This window comes from Meleagris gallopavo, chromosome 2 (assembly GCF_905368555.1).
Source record: "Meleagris gallopavo chromosome 2, MGAL_WU_HG_1.1, whole genome shotgun sequence".
Classification (NCBI taxonomy): Eukaryota; Metazoa; Chordata; class Aves; order Galliformes; family Phasianidae; genus Meleagris; species Meleagris gallopavo.
Window position 1 is genome coordinate 96,005,198 of NC_139405.1, and position 21,746 is coordinate 96,026,943.

Below are 21,746 nucleotides of genomic sequence, written 5' to 3' on the forward strand. Positions count from 1 at the left end.
TTGCACTAGGCTCCATATAGACCAAAGATGTAGGTCCGAACAAAGAGGAAGGAACCTACAGTAGGACACAGCTAACGTGAGCACAGTCACCAAAGAGAGGAAGGGGGAAAAGGGAGAAAGCCAAGATTATGTTGGGGTATGGGAATTAGGAATAGCCAGTTTTAGACAGAATGACTAAAGAACAGCATTGCAAAGTTCACCTTTATCCATCTGCAAAGTCTTTAAAGTATGAGGATTCTTTTTGCTCCAGTTGTGTAAACTACAAGCTTGGTTGAATCTGATTATTTTCTGCAGGCTGCACTATAATTGTTCATTTTGGTGATACAATTGGACTGCTTCTTCAAGATAACAAAGAAACAGTTATTGAGCAAAATGGGCTTTGAAACATAGAGATAATGATCAAGAGCTGAAGTTTATTAGTATATTTATGCAGTTTCATCCATCTTATAAAACCCATACTTCCCAAGATCAGAAAAAATGTATTAGCTATGGATGCACACCAAAAAAGTATTTAATCTTCATGAAAGAGATACAAAGATAGAACTACTGAGCAATTCAGCTGAAGGATGGGGCAAAAGGGAAAAATGACTCCAGTCATTACTGCTGCATGCCTGTTCCCTGCTACAACCAACTCTACAATCACCACACTTGAGGAGTCCTCTCAGGTTTACACATCCATTCCCCCTCCTCAGACACACTCATCTGTACCTCTGGGGTTCCTGCAGATGTTTCATCTGACATTGCAAATCTTCCAGTTGGCACCACACAGACTCCCCAGGCAAGCTGTTCTGCTACTTGTAGACAAAATTGGAAGTTTGCCCTTTGAGTCTTTCTTCCTCGAACTCAAGTCTATTACTCATTTTCCCACCTAATGCAAACACAGACACAAAAAAAGGTTGACACAAAGGAAGATAGAATAGTTTGAAAATTCTTACTCCCTCAGAACTGGGTCTGGTTAGCTTGGAGTTAACATTCCCCACACGAGTGCTCTGAGCTGTAGAAACAGCGTTGATATCACACCAATGGTTTGGCTGCTGCTGCACAGCACTAGCCTATTATTAAGACTCTCTACAGTACTCCAAAAGCCAGCAGGCCGGGGGTAGTCAAGAGGTGAGGAGAAGACATTGCCAGAGCAGCTGGCCTAAACCAACCAAAGAAATATTCCATACCATGGCTCAGCATTGAAAATGCGAAAAGGGAAGGAGGAGAGCTCTTGTTATGAAAACATCTGTGCTCCCAAATAACTGCTATGTGCAATGAAGTCCTGTGTTACAAGATTTTTCCAAACATCTTTTGGTGACAGGTCATACAGAATAACTATTTTCCCTCTTTACTTCCACATGGCTTTTCCTTTTCTTTTTTTTTTTCTTCTTTTGTTTATTTAATTGTTATTGTATTTCTCTTTCTTTTCCCCTTAATTACATTATCCTTATCTCAACCTATGAGCCTTTTGTATTTCATCCTATTTTCTCCCCTTCCCTTTTCCTTTGAGGAGCTGGAATGAGAGAGGCTGCCCATCAGTGTGAAACCACCTCAGTTCTTTGTGGCATCCACTTTGGGCTCAAGGAATTAAATATAAGAATGATAATGCAGAGAAGTAATGGGCAAGACACAGACTAGACACTGACTAAGAATGTAACAGAGAAGAATTTATGATGTAACAGCTGTGAAGAATATGCGAGGTAGTAATGTGGTAATGGGATGAGGAGTGCAGTATGTGTAAATTGTCCACATTGCTAGGTTGATTTTGGTGTAGAGAGTTCTTTTTGTTGATGAAACCAACACGCTCTTATTACTAGGCCTCCATGTGTTTCTGTTTCTTTCTAGGATTAAACAATTAGTTAAGAATATCACCAGGTATCTGCTCCAAGGCAATGTGGTGATGGGTGGCAAGGTATGTGGGAGAACGTGGACAGGTCCCTGTCATGGTTGTGATGGTTTTGAATTTCATCTCTGAAGTGCAGAATCGTAAAAAAAAACAATGGAATACTTGAATGAAAATACACACTGAGCTCTAGAGAACTACAAAAACAGAAGAGACAGAAATTGTATGTTTCATTATCTGGTGGATCCTGTCCATGTTGCAGGAACCCATCAGAAGTAGAAAGCTGCTGTACAGAGTCCAACATGATGAGATGAGGAAGGCACTGAAGGAGAAGGCAAGCTGAACCTATTTGCAGAGGTAAAAGACATCCAACTGGCCCTAAAAATTGCCAAAAGAAAGCGGAAAGTAAGCTACAATGGGTCATGGATTGTGCCAAATACCCTGTGGGAGTGGCTACAGCAATGGAAGAAGAACATAGTGGTGCATAAATGAACTCATCTGGGCTGTTGCACTGTGACAAGACATACAAGACATTGCTGTCCAAGCAGAAAACATTGTTGTTAAAGTACAGCATGCAGATGCTCACATACACAAGAAACGAACCTTGAAGAATACCAGAAAAATAAGCAGGTAGACTGGGTTTCAAAAATTGACTCCTTCGACTAGGAGCTGTCTGTGGCTTGATGGGTCCATGAAATATCAGGGTATCTGTGGAGAGATGCCACACACAGATGGGCTCTTGACTGAGGGATGGACCTGTCCATCGAGGCTACCACACAGGTCACCCAGCAGTGTGGAATGTGCTGCAATCAAGCGAGCTGTGTGATTAAAGTCCCTCTGGAACAGTAACTTGTGGAAAGGATTCCAATAAGGTGAGGCCGAGTGAAATGACCGTGTTGGACCAATACCACAAACCTGTCAGGATAAGCACAACATACTCACAATGGTAGAAGCAACTATTCCACTGCCTTATGCACTATCTTGGGCCTGGGAAGGCAAGTTCTGTGATGTCATGGTAACCCTGAGAGAATTGAGTCACTTCTGGGCCAAAAGACACAACAGAGACTGAGTGCTTCACATCACCCATCACCCGCTAAGTGAGGAGATGGTGAGAGAGTGAAGCATGGAGTTTTGCTGGCCAGCAGTACCCCTTCACCACTCATTCCTGAAATTAGCAATTTCAAATCATATCTACTTGGAGGTCTATACCTCCAGAAACAGACTATCTGAAAACATGTATATACATTTTACACACTTCTGTTCTGACATTAAAAAAGAGTTGAGGAGCATAGTACTCCTGTTGTGTGTAAACTGGAGGATGCTCTCCATTTAAAACAATTATACAGCCAAAGGAACTGCTTCTTGGTCTGTTAACAGCAATTTTAAAAGAAAATTACACAAGTAATTCTGGTTCATTGTTAGTTGAACGACTAAAAAGCCTGATGTAAACAACAGTACTTGTGGAATAAAGAAGTACTCAAGTATAAGCGACATCAGATTCAGTATTCCACTGTTCCACTCACATTTAACCTCTAAAAGTTACTCACAGTGAGCTTTTTCTTTTTCTTTTTTTTAAAACTGATTATCACCTCTACATTTCATACATACAAAACAGTCAGGGTTTCCAGAAGGCTACAGCATACAGTCACTTACCTCAGAGCAGGAATCTTAAATATAAAAAAATATCCTAGCAGCTGCTTAGCTTCTAGGAACAGCCATACTGAATCAACATTGATTCCTGTAATACGGAAAGTGGTGTGGTTAGCTAAATAAAAGTTGATGTAACGAAAATGATATCCTAATAAATGCCTTCTTTGACTGCATTATGAAGTTAATTAGTTGCAATGATGCTGCATTAATATGTCAGCTTCTGTTGAAGCTCTCAAATCTTCCCCTTCTATCTAGTCTTTTATCAATGCTTTTTATCAGTCCCAAGAATCTGAACGTGCTTCATGCCAGATCTCAAGCAGGCTCTGCTACCTCTTCCTTTGCCAGTGGTTTCATTGCTGTACTTAAAGCCAGCTCTAGTAGAGTACAGCCAAGTAACTGGGTACCGGACTGCTACAAGAAGAGTTGTGTTAAAAAGCTCTGGAAAACTTTGCCAAAGGCTTTGACTGGGTCACCCTTGATCCTCCTCTAAGCTATGTTGCAAGTATGCCCATGCCCACCCAAGTACCTCCCTGATCCTTACCTGCTAGCTTGCCCTTGGGCTTGCCTTTTCATTACAGACTTGTCAAGTTGGTCTGCTGGCAGAACTTCATTACCATTAGCTCATGAACCTTGTTCCTGATTATTGCAGGACTGCACCTCCTTTAGAACTACAGACCTGTTTCTGATTAATTCTCACTGGTCTTTCAAAATCTGCATCAGCCATTGGTGAGCATGAATTGTAGCTAAGATGAAGACTGCACAGAGCTTTGCATCTTCTGCATATTACATGACTGCCTATTCCACTATGAACTCATGTAAGTCCTGAGCAACCAAGTGCACAACAAAGAAACTAATGAACAAAGAACCATCAACAAGGAGGTGTTTCTGGGCAAAGACAAGCAGAAGAATTTATAATGCAGTAGTCTCCCTTCTGAAGAGGCACATCACAACTGATGAAGCTACACGTGCCTCCCATGAATATTCAGACTCGGGTCAACTCTAAGATTCTCATTTACAAATACTATGTGAGGCCACCAATTTTCTAGCATTACTCTCCAGAATGGCTGGCATCCATTACTCATATTTCTATCTCTAGTTTGCCTCACTGTACCTATACTGTGCAAATAACATTTTTAAATAAAAGGAAACAATATAATTAAAACCAGAAGCAAGAAATAAAGCAGGTACAATTAAAACAGAGAGAAAAAAAAATCCAAGTGTGTGATCAATTATCCTGCATCTAAAAGACAATCAATCTTGATTCAGAAAAGCATCAGGCTTTAAGAAAGCAAGATTTCCCCATAGGTCCAGCAAGATTTCCCCATTTTTGGTCCAATAGTACGATAAATACTGTCCAGAAGACCTGAATGGATTAATAATCTTTCTGGTTTATAAAGCAAAAGTCTTAACAACTTCCAAGTCTCAAAGTGATTTATAGTCATAGGTAGATTCATTGATTTTTGCTGGATCCAAAGTTCACAGTTTCTTGGATATAGTGAAAAGACAATTTAAAAAATTGTGTAAAAAGCAATAACAAAGCTCCCCTAAGATCAAAGTTTAAAAAAAAAATTATTTACTGAACTAGTGAATGACACTAGTTTGCTCAGGGACATGATTTAGCAGAGGGTTATTAGGGTATTATGGTTTGGTCATGGTTGAACTCGATGATCTTTAAGGTCTTTTCCAACCTGAGCAATTCTATGATTCTATGACATATATGAATTAAGGGTTTTCTAGATTAAAAAAAAATTAAAAAAAATGTATCAAGAAGAAATGCTCTATCCCGCTTAGCAACAAGCGCTCTGTTGGTAATCAAAAATAAGACATACAAAATAAATATATCCTTAACATATGTCCTAGTTTCTTAACTTAGTTACCTAAACTAACTTGGGAGGAATGGAGGTTACTTGTGTGGCCTTAATATGCTTTGTATGTAAATACACACCATTTGACCTACCTTGAATAATGGCTTGCTTACCAAAACATATCAAACCATTTCTGATTAAATGCAATGCTCACAAAATTTAACTTGATTATCCTTCTCAAATTCTCTTTTGTACACGAGTGTGAAAAGAGAATCCTGACTCAATAAAATCTCAATTTGCCATTCTCAATTGCTTTCACGGCAATCATTTTTACCTCCTCTTGGACATACAGGCAACCCAGAACATAGGAGACAACACCAATTTCTGAAAAACATAGTTGTTATGACATACAAGAAGCAGCATAAAAGAAAAAAAATGTTGTGCTCTTGTAGAGCAAAGTTTTCAGACAAAATAATTTTCTCCTGATCATGTATCTAAAAAGTCATAAAGAAAGACTTCAGAAAGCAAAACTGCAGTTTTCTTAAATTGAAGACAGTCAGCCTCATTGTATACATAAATTCTTATACAGAAAACATACAGTGTTACACAATAAACACTTGTTGGTGATTTCTGCACAAATACAGTTCACTCTGGCATTTACAACATACCATATGCACCGCGTCCTGCAGACAATACTTACACTTTCATAAACTTTTCAGTAACTAAGACAGAGTTTAGCAAGTTCTGTTTTCTGTTCATCAATGAAACAAAATACAAATGCACTGGTATTGCAAAGCCCCTTTTTCAAATTAAAAATAAAAAGTTTCTTAAAAAAATAACATAAATCAATGAAACCGTTGTCCTCTTCCATGTTTGCTCCTGAGATGACTAGCAGAGCGCCTGAGAGCTTTCCTCTCTTGACGATGTTGTTTCTCAGCTTCCTGCTGTTTCTTCTGGTGCTCGGACTAGAATGTTAGAAGATAAAAAAAAATAAACAACAAACCCTCAAGTTCTTGTAAAATTATGAACCACATCATTGTTCAAATACTTACATATCAAGTCAGAAATCCCCTAGGGAAATCTGGAAACGTTCCCAGAAATGGTCCCACATTATCTTATCCTAATTTACTTAATTTTACTGAAACAAACAGGTTTTAATAAAATGTGGTCTTAGAATTTCATGAAACTGTTTGCTATGCTGTAGACAATTCTAGAATTATTTTAAACATGGCAATAAACAAAAATCTCTGCACCTGTGAATGTTTTTCCTCTTCATCAAAATTGCATCAGAAGGAGTTAACTTGCATAATATAGAGAGGAAAATGTTCTTATGGCCATAAACGTCTATTTTATTGGGAAGCCTGAGTGCTTGTCTTGAAAATAAGCATGAACTGGAACTAGCAGACTTGAACTATCCATGCTCAGGCAAGTGTCCATGTTATAAAATTCTTCAGCAATTAGAGTGATTTCAACAGCAGCACAGGTTAACTGCATTAACAGTGCTTGAGTTACGGTAACTCAAACAGCTGCATCCCCACGGCATCAATAATTCTGTAATTAACAACACATCAGCCCACTTTTCCCTGAACCCCCATTAAAAAAAAAAATCATATGTCCAATAATACTGTAAATACTTGAGCAATTTAAATGTGTTTCTAATAATAAGTTGCAGTGATATAGCACACTGAAATTGAAAAAACAAAACAGAACAGAACTTCACATTGTAGGAACCAACTAAAATCTCCTGAAAACTAAACTGCAAAATATCAATGGCAAAATTTCATTGCTGAATCTGTCAGGCGCTGCTGAGGATCTGTGGGCTTGGCTACAGCACAACAGCCCCAATCCCACTGACTTACAAGGTCAAATGACATCAGTCTCATGGAAGCACAACTGTCTTTCCTGCTAAACCTCTCTACTTACTCCTGCATACTCCTGCAAGTTAAGGTTGGGGCATCACTAACCAGAAGCTGATGATCAGAGTAATACAGAATTTTCTTTTGGCTTCTCTTTATCACAGAATCATAGCTCAGGTCTAAAAAGGAGCACCAAAACAAAGCACACTGCAAGGACTTCTTCCTAGCTCTTCCTATCTATTCCCAAACACTTAATGTAGACATATTTTTTCTTTTAACTAGACTTCTAAAATCTTAAATGCAAACGAGCAAAACTTCTGTATTTCACTAAAGCCACATCAGTTAGCAGTTGATACACATTATCAGCAATGAAGTAAAAAACTCAAAGCTGTAGCTGATAGAATCCAAATCTTCAGAAAGTTTATTGTTTACCAACAACTGCAAGAAACGATGCGACAAAGCCCTTTCTAATTTAAAGTGGCCATGAAAAAAACTGTGCTTTAGAAGCCCTGGAAAGCCTTTTTACATAGCTGCAAGACACTGACGTATCAGTTACAGCAGTTGGTAAAATGGTTATCCTGCAGAGGAATCTGTGGCTGATTTAGACAGACCTTCAACAGACTTTAAATTCCAGAAATACAAGAATTGAAAGCAGATGAAGGAGTAAATGAACAAGTAAAGGAAGTAATGTAGAAATATTTCAATAAATTTGGCTTCTTAAAAATGTATTCAGGCATAGACAAAGTGATCAGTTCGACCTTTTTTTTTTTGTGATGGTAATTTTACTGATGAGAAGAATATTTGACCTCTGCTAAGAAATACATTTGGAAAGAAAAAAACCTTACTTGAGGAAATTTTTTTTTTTCATTTTTAACTGAAGTACATTTTATCAGCTAAAATATAATCAACTAATATGGAATGCAAATCTTCAGCTTTCCTAATGTGTCTTCGGTTCTAGCAAAAAAGACCCCCAAACCTAAGTAGCAGCAGTAGCAGACGCACACATATTCCATTATAACTACACTATTAAATAATCAGCTGTCTGTGACCTACAAAATTTCTGAAGATAGGAAAATAACAACTCTTTACGAAAGGTAGATGGCCAGCAGTCAACCACACACTTCAAATGAAATTTGGCAAGCACAAGACCAGAGCTCATTCTCACTATCTGCGTCACACAATTTCAATGACAAAAGTGGATGGGAGTCCTGTTTTAATCACGCTGTGACCCAGCAGCACTATCAGTCAGGAGAAAGCCTGTCACCTACAGCATCCCAATTGTGCCAGAACCTGCAAAATCTCATTAGTCCTGGCACTGATGTCAGCTAAGGTCACAAGATTTTGATGACATATCTCTGCAAATAAACTACTAAAATATGGAAGCCAGTATTTTCCACTGGAATGTAAGATTTTATGAGTGCTTCCTGGGTTATATGGGTATAAATACACAGAGTACTACTGGAGGCTTTCATTCTCTTGGCAAGAAGCAGAAACATTGGCAGCACATGAAGAAATGAAGAGAGACATGTATTTGACCGTTTTAAAGTTCCTGTTCCTTCATGCTAAACCTAAAGATACCTTCTGCATCTCTTAAACGTATACATATATATCTATGTATATCTCACCTTCTTTAATTTGAACGTAGCCTGTTTGCTGCCCACTGTCGTATCAGATACATTGAGTGTGCCAAGTTTTTCTTCAAGCTTTAAACGATCTCCGAGAGTTTTCCTGCAGAGAACAATTAACGTTAGTCTCTATTCTTGCCATCTTCTTACCACAAGAACTTCCAATAATGCAGTCAAAACAAATCTTAGTTTCCCTGAAACCCTTCAATGCCATATGTCTAAAAATTAAATCACCAATGAACAGAGAAGCAATACAACTTCCAATTACTCCCTCCAGATACTGCTTACATAAATTTAAAAAATGTTTCTTCTGAAAAGCTCATTGTCTTTTCTTCTAAAAAAGCATCAGGCCTCCAGCTGAGAAAGAGACCACACCCCACGATTGCTATACTTTTCCAAGACATTTTAGAAGAAGTCAGGTATATTCAGCAGCAGTAACAGATAAAAGCACGCACACAAAAATACTTAAGGCAAGATAGATCCAGTTTTAGCTGGTATCTTATAATTCCTAGCTTAAGAAACTCTTCTGAAGGAAGGAAATAATCTTGACTATATGTTAGAATTAATCAGAGAAAGAATCATCACTTCACCATCAACAGCTAAATAATTCAATTAGAAATGATTATTCAGACACTGTGTCCCACAACAGTATAACTGAAATAGTTTTGCAAGCAAGAGAACACCACAGACATGTGGGTCTGAGAACCGAAGAGGGAACCTGACCCACAGCAGAGTGCCACACCGGTGCTCATCGGTCAGTGGTTGGGAGTTATCTGCTCTCAGGCACCAACCTCCAACATTTCTAAGAAATATTTTTGTACAACTCTTCAGCATTGTTTTTTTCCTGAAGTAAGAGGTGGAAAATAAATCATCATAAAAATACACACGAGTAGCAGCCACCAAAGTCAATGGATTTTCTATGGATGAAAGACTCACACAGTGTGCTCTACGCACAGAGCCTCTGAAGCCTGCAGAATTTTGGTTAATGAGCCATTTATGTAACAGTCTCTTCAGATTAACAGTGAAAAATTACTGTCGAGAATTACTTTATTTCTCATGACTAGGTACTTTGATTGTATGTCTTTTTCTGTAGTATATTTTTCATTGCCTACATGTAAAAACTTGTTCCATCTGTGCAAATCAGGAAGACAAGCTAAGCCTTAGAGCTAACTGTGGCAGAAGATCAGTCACAGACATTGTGGTGGGATTTCTACATCCAAGCAAAGTTCCATTTTTCTCCCCTTTGAAAGTGAGTTGGAGAAATATGGCTTCTACCCAGCAATTATTTGGCATGACTGCCCAGACACTGCTTCAGTCAGGAGAAAAACTAAAAGGAGGAAAAGGCTTTAAGTTTGCGATTTTACTGAGTAAGCACAGATATGGCTGTATTTATCTGAAAATGCATGGATCCCAAGTGATAGTGAATCACACACACTGACACATGCAAGCTTAGCACTGCTAGGATCTCTTTAAAATCATCCTCAACAAATAGATTCAATTGATATATTAGGAGTGTTATTAAAAGCAATCTCCCCTGCCCTATGGTTAAATGAAAACTGACCAGGTGCTTCTTTTCCTCTTTTCAAAACAATAGAGGAGTCTCTCAGGACTTTTCCTGCTGTTGCACTTAAGCAATGCTTAGGAAACCAGCTATGTTTGTTGGCTTCTGTTGACTTTCTTGCATTGATCTATGCTTGACTGAGTAGGATTACTTCAGTTTTTCATTTTTGTGGGCTCCAACTTCAATGACAAACATTTTGAAGGGATATCAAGAAAATCAAAAGAGCTCTGCAGACCCTGATTAAAAAAACCCTCTCTCCTTTTATGTATTCCTTTTAAGTTGCTGTGCAAGGAAATTATACGTTAAGTAAACAAAGAAAAATTTTGCATCTTCACTAATAGCAAGTTTTCATATGTAAGCATAAGAGCACAAAAGGGGGAAGAGAAATGTAGACAGATTTGAGACAAGGTATTTGTTATGATCGCAAATAAGTTTGGCAGCTTTCCTGCACAGAGCACTGCATAGACTGTTGGTCTGCTAAGAAATTTATAGTATGCACCACCACTTCAGAAGTTGGGCTTGGAGCCGTGCTGAGTCAGGAGCATGTCAAAAGAAACACCCAGTTTTATGTAAGTCATAAACTGTTTCCTCAGGTAGAACATTATATGATTAGAGAAAAAAGAACACCTAGCCATTAAGTGCGTAGTGAAGGTATTAAGGCACTTAATTATATTGGTCACAGACCATCATTCCATAGCTTGAATAAATCAAATCAAAGACAAACATGCCAGCCTCACCAGACTGTACATGCCACTACAGTCTTTCCAATTTTCAGCACACTAGCTGAATTAATTATTTTTATGCTGACTATTATCACAGAGGAAGGCCAGCAGAAAACATATTTAAGTATTTTTCATAAAATTCAGCTGTGTAAAAATGCTTACCAAACAAGTTAGGTCACAACACAGACTAAATCATTAGGATTCTATAATCATATCTGTATAACCATCTGTAATTTTAAGGTTTGCTCCCTGAATTTGAGCAATACTGAGCTTACACTGTCAGAACAATGCTTGGATGAATACAAATGGGATCACTTTCTGCTTAGGTAAAAAAAAAACCAAAAAAGTCAAATACATCCCATCTGTGAACCTACTGCAGAGAGTGCATGTAACCTGAGCAACCCTAATTACACGTCACCCCTTGAAAAATATTCTGCACGGAACTGACAGTGAGCCTTAAGGCAGATTCTCTCATCCCTCAAGCAGTCTCTTCTAAGTCTTTCCATGGTTTATGACATCACTGATATTCCTCCATCCCCTGGACAAGACTGTGGTATTTGATTTCATTTTTTCCTAGCTGAAGCAAGAATTTTTTTTTCCCCTAAACTACAGATGAAAGACTTCACCTCATTCTGTGTCACACTCTTTAAAAACTTTTTTCTAAATGTTTCTCTTCTCTAAAGCTGTCTTGGCTTACTTGCCTAAATTTCAGTACGCTTTTTCACTTTCAAGTGTCCCATATTTTGAGTAAAATGAACACTTAATATTTCAATTTGAGAGTCCTTGAAAATTTCCCTTAGAGGTCAGTAACTAAATTTGTGTAAAAGAACAGTAGGCAAATAGGCTGCAGCCATCCTGCCTTAAAAAGGAAATATTTCAGTGACAAAGAGAACACAAGGGCCACTTGACCACTTCGACCATTTGTTTCAGGCTCCTTTCATGTCACACTTTTTATATGACAATTCCAGTTAAAACTTTGTATGTTTAAGGGAAAGGCTGTATTTTTATCACGTGTTTCTTTACCTATCTCTAGAAATCGGCTATCATGATGCATCTAAGCTGCACTGGCAGTTATTCACGACATAAAAAAACAATCCTTACATTATTCTTTCTTTTTTTCTTTGAATGTATTATTTCATTCTAAGTAAAAAACAGTAATGGCTATTACAAGATCCATCTAACCCAACAGCATGTTTCCAACACTACTCAAAATTCTGCCCTGCATCCAACGCACTGCGAGAACTTTGATATTGTCCCTCAGTGTTTTAATATTAGTGTCTGCTCTCTAAATAATAAAAGGCTATTAAACCTCATCTTCCAAAGGCCTAAACTCACTTCTGAAAAAAAAATATCAGTGAGATTTACAGACATTATTAAGCACCTCAAAGCCAAGTCTTTGTGAATCTAAAAGATAAGTGTGCCCTTTACACAGTACAATTTTTTCTTTTACCATCTGGAACCTACTCCAGGTAGTGGCTAATCATGCAGTATTCCCAAGCCTTTCAGAGAATTCTATATGCAGTATTTTACATTCAGATTGTCAATCTCATACTGACACCAGCGGAGAAATATAACCAGTCTCAGAGATATCACTGCTATTATTTGTGTGAGCAGCAGTTTGCCAACAATGAGTAATGGACCTCAAATCTGGCTCAGAATATTAACCTCTTACTCATCTCGTTCACACTGTCTCTCTGGCATACTTGAAATGTTGTATTTGTTTAAGAACAAAACAGAGTTTTCAATGACTGTGTCCCCCTAAGTCATATCCCTGAATCACCAGATGTGGCTTTATTAGTGCTTCCAAGGCTATCATGCTAACTAACGAAATTGCCACTGGCCTGTGTCATAAAGAAATATTTGAGAATCTTTCACCCTCCGCTATTAAAATAGGAACATTTGTCTTACTTCATTAACTTTTGTTTTTTGGCAGAGTCTTTGAAGCTTCTGAATTCCTCTCCTTCTTTAATCTCAAAAAACTGAGGTTTTAGTAATGTTTGCTGATCTTCCTTGAGCCTTTCCTGCCGCTTTACTTTTTCCTCTTGGCGCAGAAGCTTGCGCTGTTTCCTGACCTCTTCAACCCAACCTTTTTCATCATCTGAACTCTCAGAACTTTCTGCATCACTTGGTTTTCCTTCTGGTTCTTCCTCCTCTTCCTGCAGACAAAAATAGTATAAAATAAGAAATCATCAACTAATTTTCTTTTCGAACCATTCCTGCAGTTAGACTAAGTGACAGATTTTACACAGATACAGTTGAAGAGATACACAATTTGACTGAAAGTACTATCAGCAAATGCAGCAATGAAAAATAATAAAATTATCTCCACCTACACATCATATGTCCTTCAAATCTACACTGATGTAGGCATACATCTGAAAACTAGGATAATATTATAAATTACATCTAAGTAGTGCAGCTGATAAGAGAGACTTGCATTGCTTCCCTCTTTCAGGATGAAAAAATCTGAAAATCTGAAACAAAGAAAAATACTGATTTTTCCCAGTCCAAAAAGAAAATATTTTACCTGTTCTCTTGCTTCCTGCTCCTGTAAGAGCTTTAGTTTCTTCTTTCTTTTCTCACTTATCTTAGAAACAAGTGGGTTAAGTAGCCTAAATTCTTCACTCTGCTCATCTACTTGGAAATCAGGATTCTCAAACATGACCTTAAAACGATCATCTTTGAGAAGGCTAGGCAGATTCTGGAAAAGAAACGAATCATCAGTTAGTTATAAAATTCCAAAACTGACATTGGTAAAAATATGTAACAACTTTTCAACTACGCAAAGTTCAAGAACAGTACATGTCAGTCATTTTATCCTTCCAAGCCACATAAATTGAAATTTTTTGTTATATCGTTATATATTTTATTACTTTCACAAACATCAAATAAATATAATTCTAAGCTTCCTGTAGGTAAGACAGCCTTTTACTTTTTAGTGTGTAGTCTGCACACTACAGACACCTTGAGTACACAATTACTAGTATTTCTGAATTAGTGTTTCTCATACATTCAGCCAGATAGTCTGGAGACATGCTGGCATCTATTGACTAATCAGCAGTACCTCCGAGGCAAACATTCTGCCTGGATGAGAATGACTCTACAACACATAAAACAAATTATCAGGGTAAACACTTCTTTATGCAATGCTATTGCTGTTTTACTGTAAACACATAAAAGTATTTCTACACATCTTATGACAATTTCTTCACTGTCCTCACATATGGAAAGGAAAAAGCAGTTTCATTCATGCTGAAGAAAAAAAAAATGAACCCAGTATAAATGAGTTGAATTAAGAACAGTTCAAACTACAACTTCAGCTCATACAAATACTGGCTGTCATTGTTTCAAATCATTTAATACACACATTTTACAATAGAAGTTTATCTTCTAACGTTGCCAAACTTATAGCATATTCAACCCACACGAGCACTAGATTTTCATTTTATCTATCAAGTGGGGAAAAAGGATAGAGAAAACAAGTATAAATTTCAAAAACAGAAGCTGTTGCAAAAGTATGACCTGCAGTTTCATTTGGAAGCTAAAAATTCAATCAGTCCCACAGTCACAAATAATCAGAACATGCATCTTTATGTACTCTTTTTAATCTGTGTAAAGATGCAATGTGTTCCTGGGCAAACCACCCCCCACATAAGGTACTCATTTCAACACAGGCTTAGAAAGCTGAAATTTAAGGTTTTACTACCACCTACTTTTTCAGTAGTTCATACTTCCTACTATATCAACTGAATCACACAAGGTTTCATTACATGCCACACAAAGCTAATACATGCCTTTTATGAATGCAGCACACCTGTGAGAATGAGCACCTATAAAATGCTACCTATATAAAGAACCTGGACTCTGTTAATACAAAGAGGCTGATAAGACAAACTTCTGCTGTGCCATCTGCTCCCGTTAGAAACTAAACATTAATTACTTTTTTCCTTCATGCTAGTTCTAAGATAAAAATGGATTACTTCAACATCAGTAAAATTTTCTGTTGCATAAGAATGAGCCATCTTAGCTACTTTATATACAGTTGATTACATTTTATAAAGAAAGGCAACTATATTGAAATACAACTTCAGGCGGCCTCCTGCTCCTCATTTATACCCATTACATCTATCTTGTCACGGTTACCACCAAAATACTAACAAATGAAAAAAAATGCTTTTTTTTTTTTTTTTTTCCCCCCAGTTGAAAAACTTTGGTATTGATTTTGTATTTAACTAGCTTCTGGACCCCTACAAAGCTCATTATCATCTTCAACAGCAGGTATTTCAAAATTTGCAATATAGATGACAATGTTACTGAAGGGCCTTTTTAGTTCTTTAGCTATAGAAGCCAATCTTACAGTCACCTAGTAGAGTAAGTTATTTATGAGACAAGAAAGAATGGATTTTTGAATGTTTTGGTCCAGAAAACAACAAGTCAGTAACTGTAAGCATTACCATTTCTGCATTCCAGGTTAGAGAAGTATCTAAAACAGATACTCACCTTTTGTTTCCTTTTTCTAGTAGCCTGTTGTTCCTCTCCTTCTTCTTCAATCAGTTTGAGGGCGAGCTCTTTATTGACCTTGGGAAGTTTCTACAGAATATATATGGAATGTTGATATAAATAGAATACTGATATAAAAAACAGTATTGTGTTTATATATCCCCTTTGAGAGTATCACATTTTAATGAAATAATACGTTTAGGTTTAAGACAAGCAGATACAAGTTTTATCACCACGTTATCTGCTCAAGCAGCAGAGTCACTCATCTGTGGGATTCATATGCATGAGAATTTTATGGCTCCAATCAAAAAGTTCGATAAACTAAAGCTAAGTTTACTTTTTGTCTCTGATGATAAACAGAATCAAATCCTAAGTAATTACACCTCTAAGATACACTTAGGAATACATCACTCTTCATGAATAATTTTTTCAAGGTCATGATCTCATCGCGATCACGGAGACGTGGTGGGACAGCTCGCATGACTGGAATGTTGTCATGGAGGGCTATGTGCTTTTTAGGAAAGATCGGCTGGCTAGGCGGGGTGGTGGAGTTGCTCTTTATGTGAGAGAGCAGCTAGAATGTATTGAAATTCACTTGGGGGAGAGTGATGTAGCAGTGGAGAGCTTATGGGTGAGAATCAAGGGGCAGGCTGGTAAGGGTGACACTGTTGTGGGGGTGTACTACAGGCCCCCTGATCAGGATGAGGAGGCTGATGAGGCCTTCCATAAGCAACTGGATGTAGCGTCACGTTCCCAGGCACTGGTGCTTATGGGGGACTTCAATTATCCAGATATTTGCTGGACGACCAACATAGCCAGGCACGCACGGTCCAGACGGTTCTTGCAGTGTGTTGAAGACAACTTTCTGATGCAGGTGGTGGAGGAACCGACGCGGGGAGGGGTGTTACTGGACCTTATTTTCACCAACAGGGATGGACTTGTTAAGGAAGTAAAGGTAGGGGGCAGTTTGGGTTGTAGTGATCATGAGATGGTGGAGTTCAAGATCCTGAGCGGAAGAAGCAAAGCAATAAGTAGGATTGCTACCCTGGACTTTAGGAGAGCCAACTTCGATCTCTTCCGGGACCTACTTGGAGCTATCCCGTGGGCTCGGGTGTTAGAAGGTAAGGGGGCCTCTGAGAGCTGGTCAGCATTTAAACAGCTCTTCTTCCAAGCTCAGGATCGGTGCGTCCCTGTGAACAAGAAATCGGGAAAAGGTGGCAGGAGACCTCTGTGGATGAGCAAGGAGCTCATGCGCAAGCTCAAGGGAAAGAAGAAGGTCCATGAAATGTGGAAAAAGGGTCTGATCACTTGGGAAGAATATAGGAATGTAGTCAGGGCCTGCAGGGATGCAACGAGGAAGGCTAAAGCCCATCTGGAATTGAATCTGGCTAAAGTGATAAAGGATAATAAAAAAGGCTTCTTCAAGTATGTTAATAGCAAAAGGAAAACTAGGGAGAATGTGGGCCCCTTACTAAGTGAGGGGGGGTCCTCGTAACGGGGGATGCTGAGAAGGCAGAGATACTTAATGCCTTCTTTACTTCTGTCTTCAGTGAAAAGGCTCCCCTGCAGGAATCCCACACCCTGGAGGTTAGTGAGAGGGTCTGGGGAATGGGAGACTTCCCTTTAGTCAGGAAAGAGGACGTGCGTGAGCGCCTAGGCAGTACTAAGGTCCACAAGTCCATGGGACCTGATGGGGTGCATCCACGTGTGCTGAGGGAGCTGGCGGAGGTCATTGCCGAACCGCTCTCCATCATTTTTGAGAGGTCTTGGACAACAGGGGAGGTCCCTGAAGACTGGAGGATAGCCAATGTCACTCCGGTCTTCAAAAAGGGCAAGAAGGAAGATCCGGGTAATTATAGGCCTGTCAGCCTCACCTCCGTCCTGGAAAGGTGATGGAACAGCTTGTGCTGGATACCATCTCCAGACAACTGGGAGAAAAGGAGGTTATCAGGAGTAGTCAGCATAGGTTCACCAAGGGGAGGTCGTGCTCGACCAACTTGGTGGCCTTCTATGATGCTGTCACATGCTGGGTGGATGGGGGAAGAGCGGTAGATGTAATCTACCTTGATTTTAGAAAGGCGTTTGATACTGTCTCCCACGACATCCTTATAACAAAGCTGAGGAAGTGTGGGATAGACGAGTGGACAGTGAGGTGGGTTGAGAACTGGCTGAGTGGCAGAGCGCAGAGGGTCGTCGTTGGTGGTGCAGAGTCTGGCTGGAGACCTGTAACCAGTGGTGTCCCCCAGGGGTCTGTGCTGGGTCCGGTCTTGTTCAACATCTTCATCAATGACCCTGATGAGGGGATAGTGGCCACCCTCAGCAAGTTTGCTGATGATACGAAGTTGGGAGGATTGGCTGACACGCCTGAAGGCTGTGCTGCCATTCAGCGAGACAAGCTGGAGAGCTGGGCAGTAAGAAACCGGATGAGGTTCAACACAAGCAAGTGTAGGGTCTTACACCTAGGGAGGAATAATAGCATGCACCAATACAGGCTGGGGGATGAGCTGCTGGAGAGGAGCTCTGCAGAGAGGGACCTGGGCGTCCTGGTGGACGACAGGTTGGCCATGAGCCAGCAGTGTGCCCTCGTGGCCAAAAAGGCCAATGGTATTCTGGGGTGCATTAAGAAGAGCGTGTCCAGCAGGTCGAGGGAGGTGATCCTCCCCCTCTACTCTGCCCTGGTAAGGCCTCATCTGGAGTACTGTGTCCAGTTCTGGGCTCCCCAGTACAAAAAAGACAGGGATCTCTTGGAAAGAGTCCAGCGGAGGGCCACAAAGATGGTGAAGGGCCTGGAGCATCTCCCCTATGAAGAAAGGCTAAGTAAACTGGGTCTGTTTAGCCTTGAGAAAAGAAGACTGAGAGGGGACCTGATCCAGGTTTATAAATATCTGAGGTGTGGCGGCCATAGCGGTGAGGCCAGTCTCTTTTCAGTGGTACGTGGAGACAGGACGAGGGGAAACGGACATCAGCTGCAGCATAGGAAGTTTCGCACGAATGTGCGTAAGAACTTCTTCACGGTGAGGGTGACGGAGCACTGGAACAGGCTGCCCAGGGAGGTTGTGGAGTCTCCTTCTCTGGAGATATTCAAGTCTCGCCTGGACGCCTACCTGTGCGACCTGGTGTAGGGAACCTGCTTTGGCAGGGGGGTTGGTCTCGATGATCTCTAGAGGTCCCTTCCAACCCCTACAATTCTGTGATTCTGTGATTCTGTGATTTCAGAAGCACATTCATTTACCTTCAGCTGAACTCTCTGTGCACGTGTTTCTTCTATTTTTTGTCTTATTTTCTCTCTTCTGTATTCTTCATAAGCAAAGGGGTTGGCCATCATTTTTGCCTTTGATTAAACAGAAGAAAGTAAAAAGAGCATCATTAATACAAGATACAGTCCTCTATTTGTGGGGGAAAACATATTTTATTGTTAATAGTGAAAGTTTACAAGCATCATTCTCTTTTACCTTATGGTAAAGCCTTATGTCCATGAAAAAGCCGTGCATATACGCTCTGAGCAATGATGATCCAATGAGATGAGAAAGGCCTGGGAAAAAATTACAGAGGATTTCAAAGAGCTTTCATGGATAAAGAACTCCTATTCCAAGCTAGCCACTTCTCTTACTCAGATCAAGACAAACAAGCACTGCTGACGCGATACATCAATCTCTAACAGTCACACCCAGTACATCAAGACTAAGTTAAACAACAACAAAAAAAATCAGACAGCAAGAAATCTAAGCTACTTCAGAGCAACAAAATCAATTTTTCTTACATGTTACACTTTTTAAAGATGCCTACAAGCACTGCAAACCATAGGCACTTTACAAAGAAAAACTAAGATTTTTTAACGGAAAGTCTATACATGTTTGACGATCACTTTTTTTTACTGTGGCATAGAGACATTTTGATTCAGAGAATTTTGCCTTAGGTCACTATCTTTGAAGAATCAACATGGTGAAAGAAATACAATACCATAACAGATCATAAAACTATCACCCTAGGCCCTAACCTAAGAGTAAGAACCAAAACACTTCAAGAGTTTTCAAATTTTCCTTTCACGTATCTTCTTAGAAATTCAAAACTGAGAAAAAGGAAATCTTTTATAACAAACCAAAGAACAAAAAGTCATCAGTCTGCTATATTAATAACCAAGATGACTGGAAGAAACTACTGCCAATGACTTTTGAATGGTTCCCCAACATTTCTCACTGATAGGTCACATACGAACTACAAAACTTATAAATGTGTAAATGATAAACAAATAAACAAACAAGGCAAACAAAAAAACTGGGCAACTAAGAAGGAGATTCAAATGTTTTACCTAAATTTTCAAGGTCTTTTCTGGTTACAAATTTGTAGTCATCATAAACTGTGCTCTCTGGGTTCTCTTCCAGTTCTTCGGTCAAGTTGTCCAAGAAAGAACACCATTTAGGGGCAGGTCCCAAAACCTGTGGATATTATAAAAATTGCATATTCTCATACAGAAAAAAAAAAAAGCCTACCCTTACATTCTCAGCTACTTTGCTGTAATAAATGAATTCCTCTGAAGTCAAATAAACCTTAAGAACAACAGCAATTAAACCTCCTGCATGCATTATCAATAAGGAGCACAACTGATTAAGTAAGTGTTATTTTACCATAGGTCATTTATTTGAAATCAACAATATAGAGACCTCAAGTGTTTCAAGTGATCCTAGTCTGACCAAGTAAACTATTAAAAGCTCAGAGCTAAATGTTATAAATACAATTAAGAAGTTAACTAAGGGCAGTAGGTATCAGCTAATCTGTAAAGCACAGCAGGATCGTAAACTCATTACTTCACTACATAATCATGTTAAATCCTATTCTGCCCTATTTACTTTAATTAAAACAGAACACCACAGGTATATTTAATGTACTTTTATTCGAGGAAAATTCAGACTGTGTGAAAAATAATGGGAAATACTGAAAAACAAAACTTGCATATTTCCACCATGAGGCAAAGGAATTATTTGAACAATATTATGTGGCACCATCAACTTACTTTTCCACGTATGCTTCCTCCAACTTCCCAAGTTAATCATTATCTCCCTTCATTTTTCCCTCCCACTGCTCTGATTGAAATTCCGCTCTATCTTGATACACACAGGCATATTCAGCTGTTCCAATATTATTATTGTAGTAGGTGAGCTAGCTGAATGGAAAAATCCAACACTACATTTTTCTCTCCAGAGCCAATCAGATGGCATTTTAGAACATAAAGAAGTCAGTTATCTCCTAGAGAGGGACTCTGAATGAGACTTCCATTTTGTTTACTAAAAATTCACACAAAAAACTACACACACACACACACATACAATATGAATAGTTTCCTTAACAAGAGAGGGCAATCAGTAGACGTACTACATGTACTGTAGTAGTCTTCTACTAGAAATAGACTACTGCACGTCTATATAGATCTTTGAAGACAACTATACACAAAAATTGCAAGCTTGTATTCTAGATCATAACAATCTACTAATATTCTAGACTAATACTCTGGACAATAATACTCTGCAATACCGCTGTCTTTGTATCTAGCATGATTTGTCTTTAGCTGAGAACTGTAACAGCCAATTTTATTTATTTATTTATTTAACAGTGCTGTATATTTTAGTCCAATTAGTAAGAGCTTACAGGGAAAACCCTGAGATGTCACTGACAAGAAAGTTTTCACTCCTTAAAGTATTAACCAAACTCCCACTTTTGATCTTGTAACAGCTTAAACATCATACAATTTTCAGATCAGTTTTGTGTCAACACTGCAGATTTTCCATGTAAGTTTTCCATTCAGTTATTTCCTCTCAAATAAATATAAATGCCAATTTTTTATATCAATTAGAAAGTAGTCTAGGAATATAAAATGCCCCACTATTTTTCATGCCATATAAATCAGTAGTCATTTCTTCATTACCAGATCATCAAAACATGACTAGAACAGGGAAATCTCCTTTAAACCTTACCTAATTGAACATAACTTCTGTAATCAAATCTAAGTGTCTGTGCTCATGATTTTTAGAAGTGAGAGTTGAGACTCCTCGACTCTCCAATTAAATAAAGAGTTTCCCTTCATTCCATCTTGCTGACACACTATGTAAAGATCACTATCACTTCAATAAACTTTTTTCATCACTGCCATTTGCATGGCACTATCTGTTCAAGCATTACACATCACATATTACTCATTAGAATTTAG

The 21,746-nt window shown here is 38.8% G+C and overlaps 1 protein-coding gene across 1 annotated transcript in view; it reads right to left on the reverse strand.

Annotated features, from left to right (window-relative positions):
• Nucleotides 1-5,796: 5,796 nt before the first annotated feature.
• NOL10 (nucleolar protein 10) overlaps nucleotides 5,797-21,746 on the reverse strand; it is a 49,652-nt gene continuing 33,702 nt past the window's right edge. The window contains exons 14-21 of the mRNA XM_085218016.1: nucleotides 19,854-19,980; nucleotides 18,997-19,076; nucleotides 18,777-18,875; nucleotides 15,545-15,634; nucleotides 13,572-13,745; nucleotides 12,953-13,200; nucleotides 8,762-8,864; nucleotides 5,797-6,245 (exon numbers count right to left, since the gene is read on the reverse strand). Coding sequence (XP_085074142.1) covers nucleotides 6,126-6,245; nucleotides 8,762-8,864; nucleotides 12,953-13,200; nucleotides 13,572-13,745; nucleotides 15,545-15,634; nucleotides 18,777-18,875; nucleotides 18,997-19,076; nucleotides 19,854-19,980 — 1,041 coding nt within the window. The 3' untranslated portion in view covers nucleotides 5,797-6,125. The remainder of the gene's footprint in view (nucleotides 6,246-8,761; nucleotides 8,865-12,952; nucleotides 13,201-13,571; nucleotides 13,746-15,544; nucleotides 15,635-18,776; nucleotides 18,876-18,996; nucleotides 19,077-19,853; nucleotides 19,981-21,746) is intronic.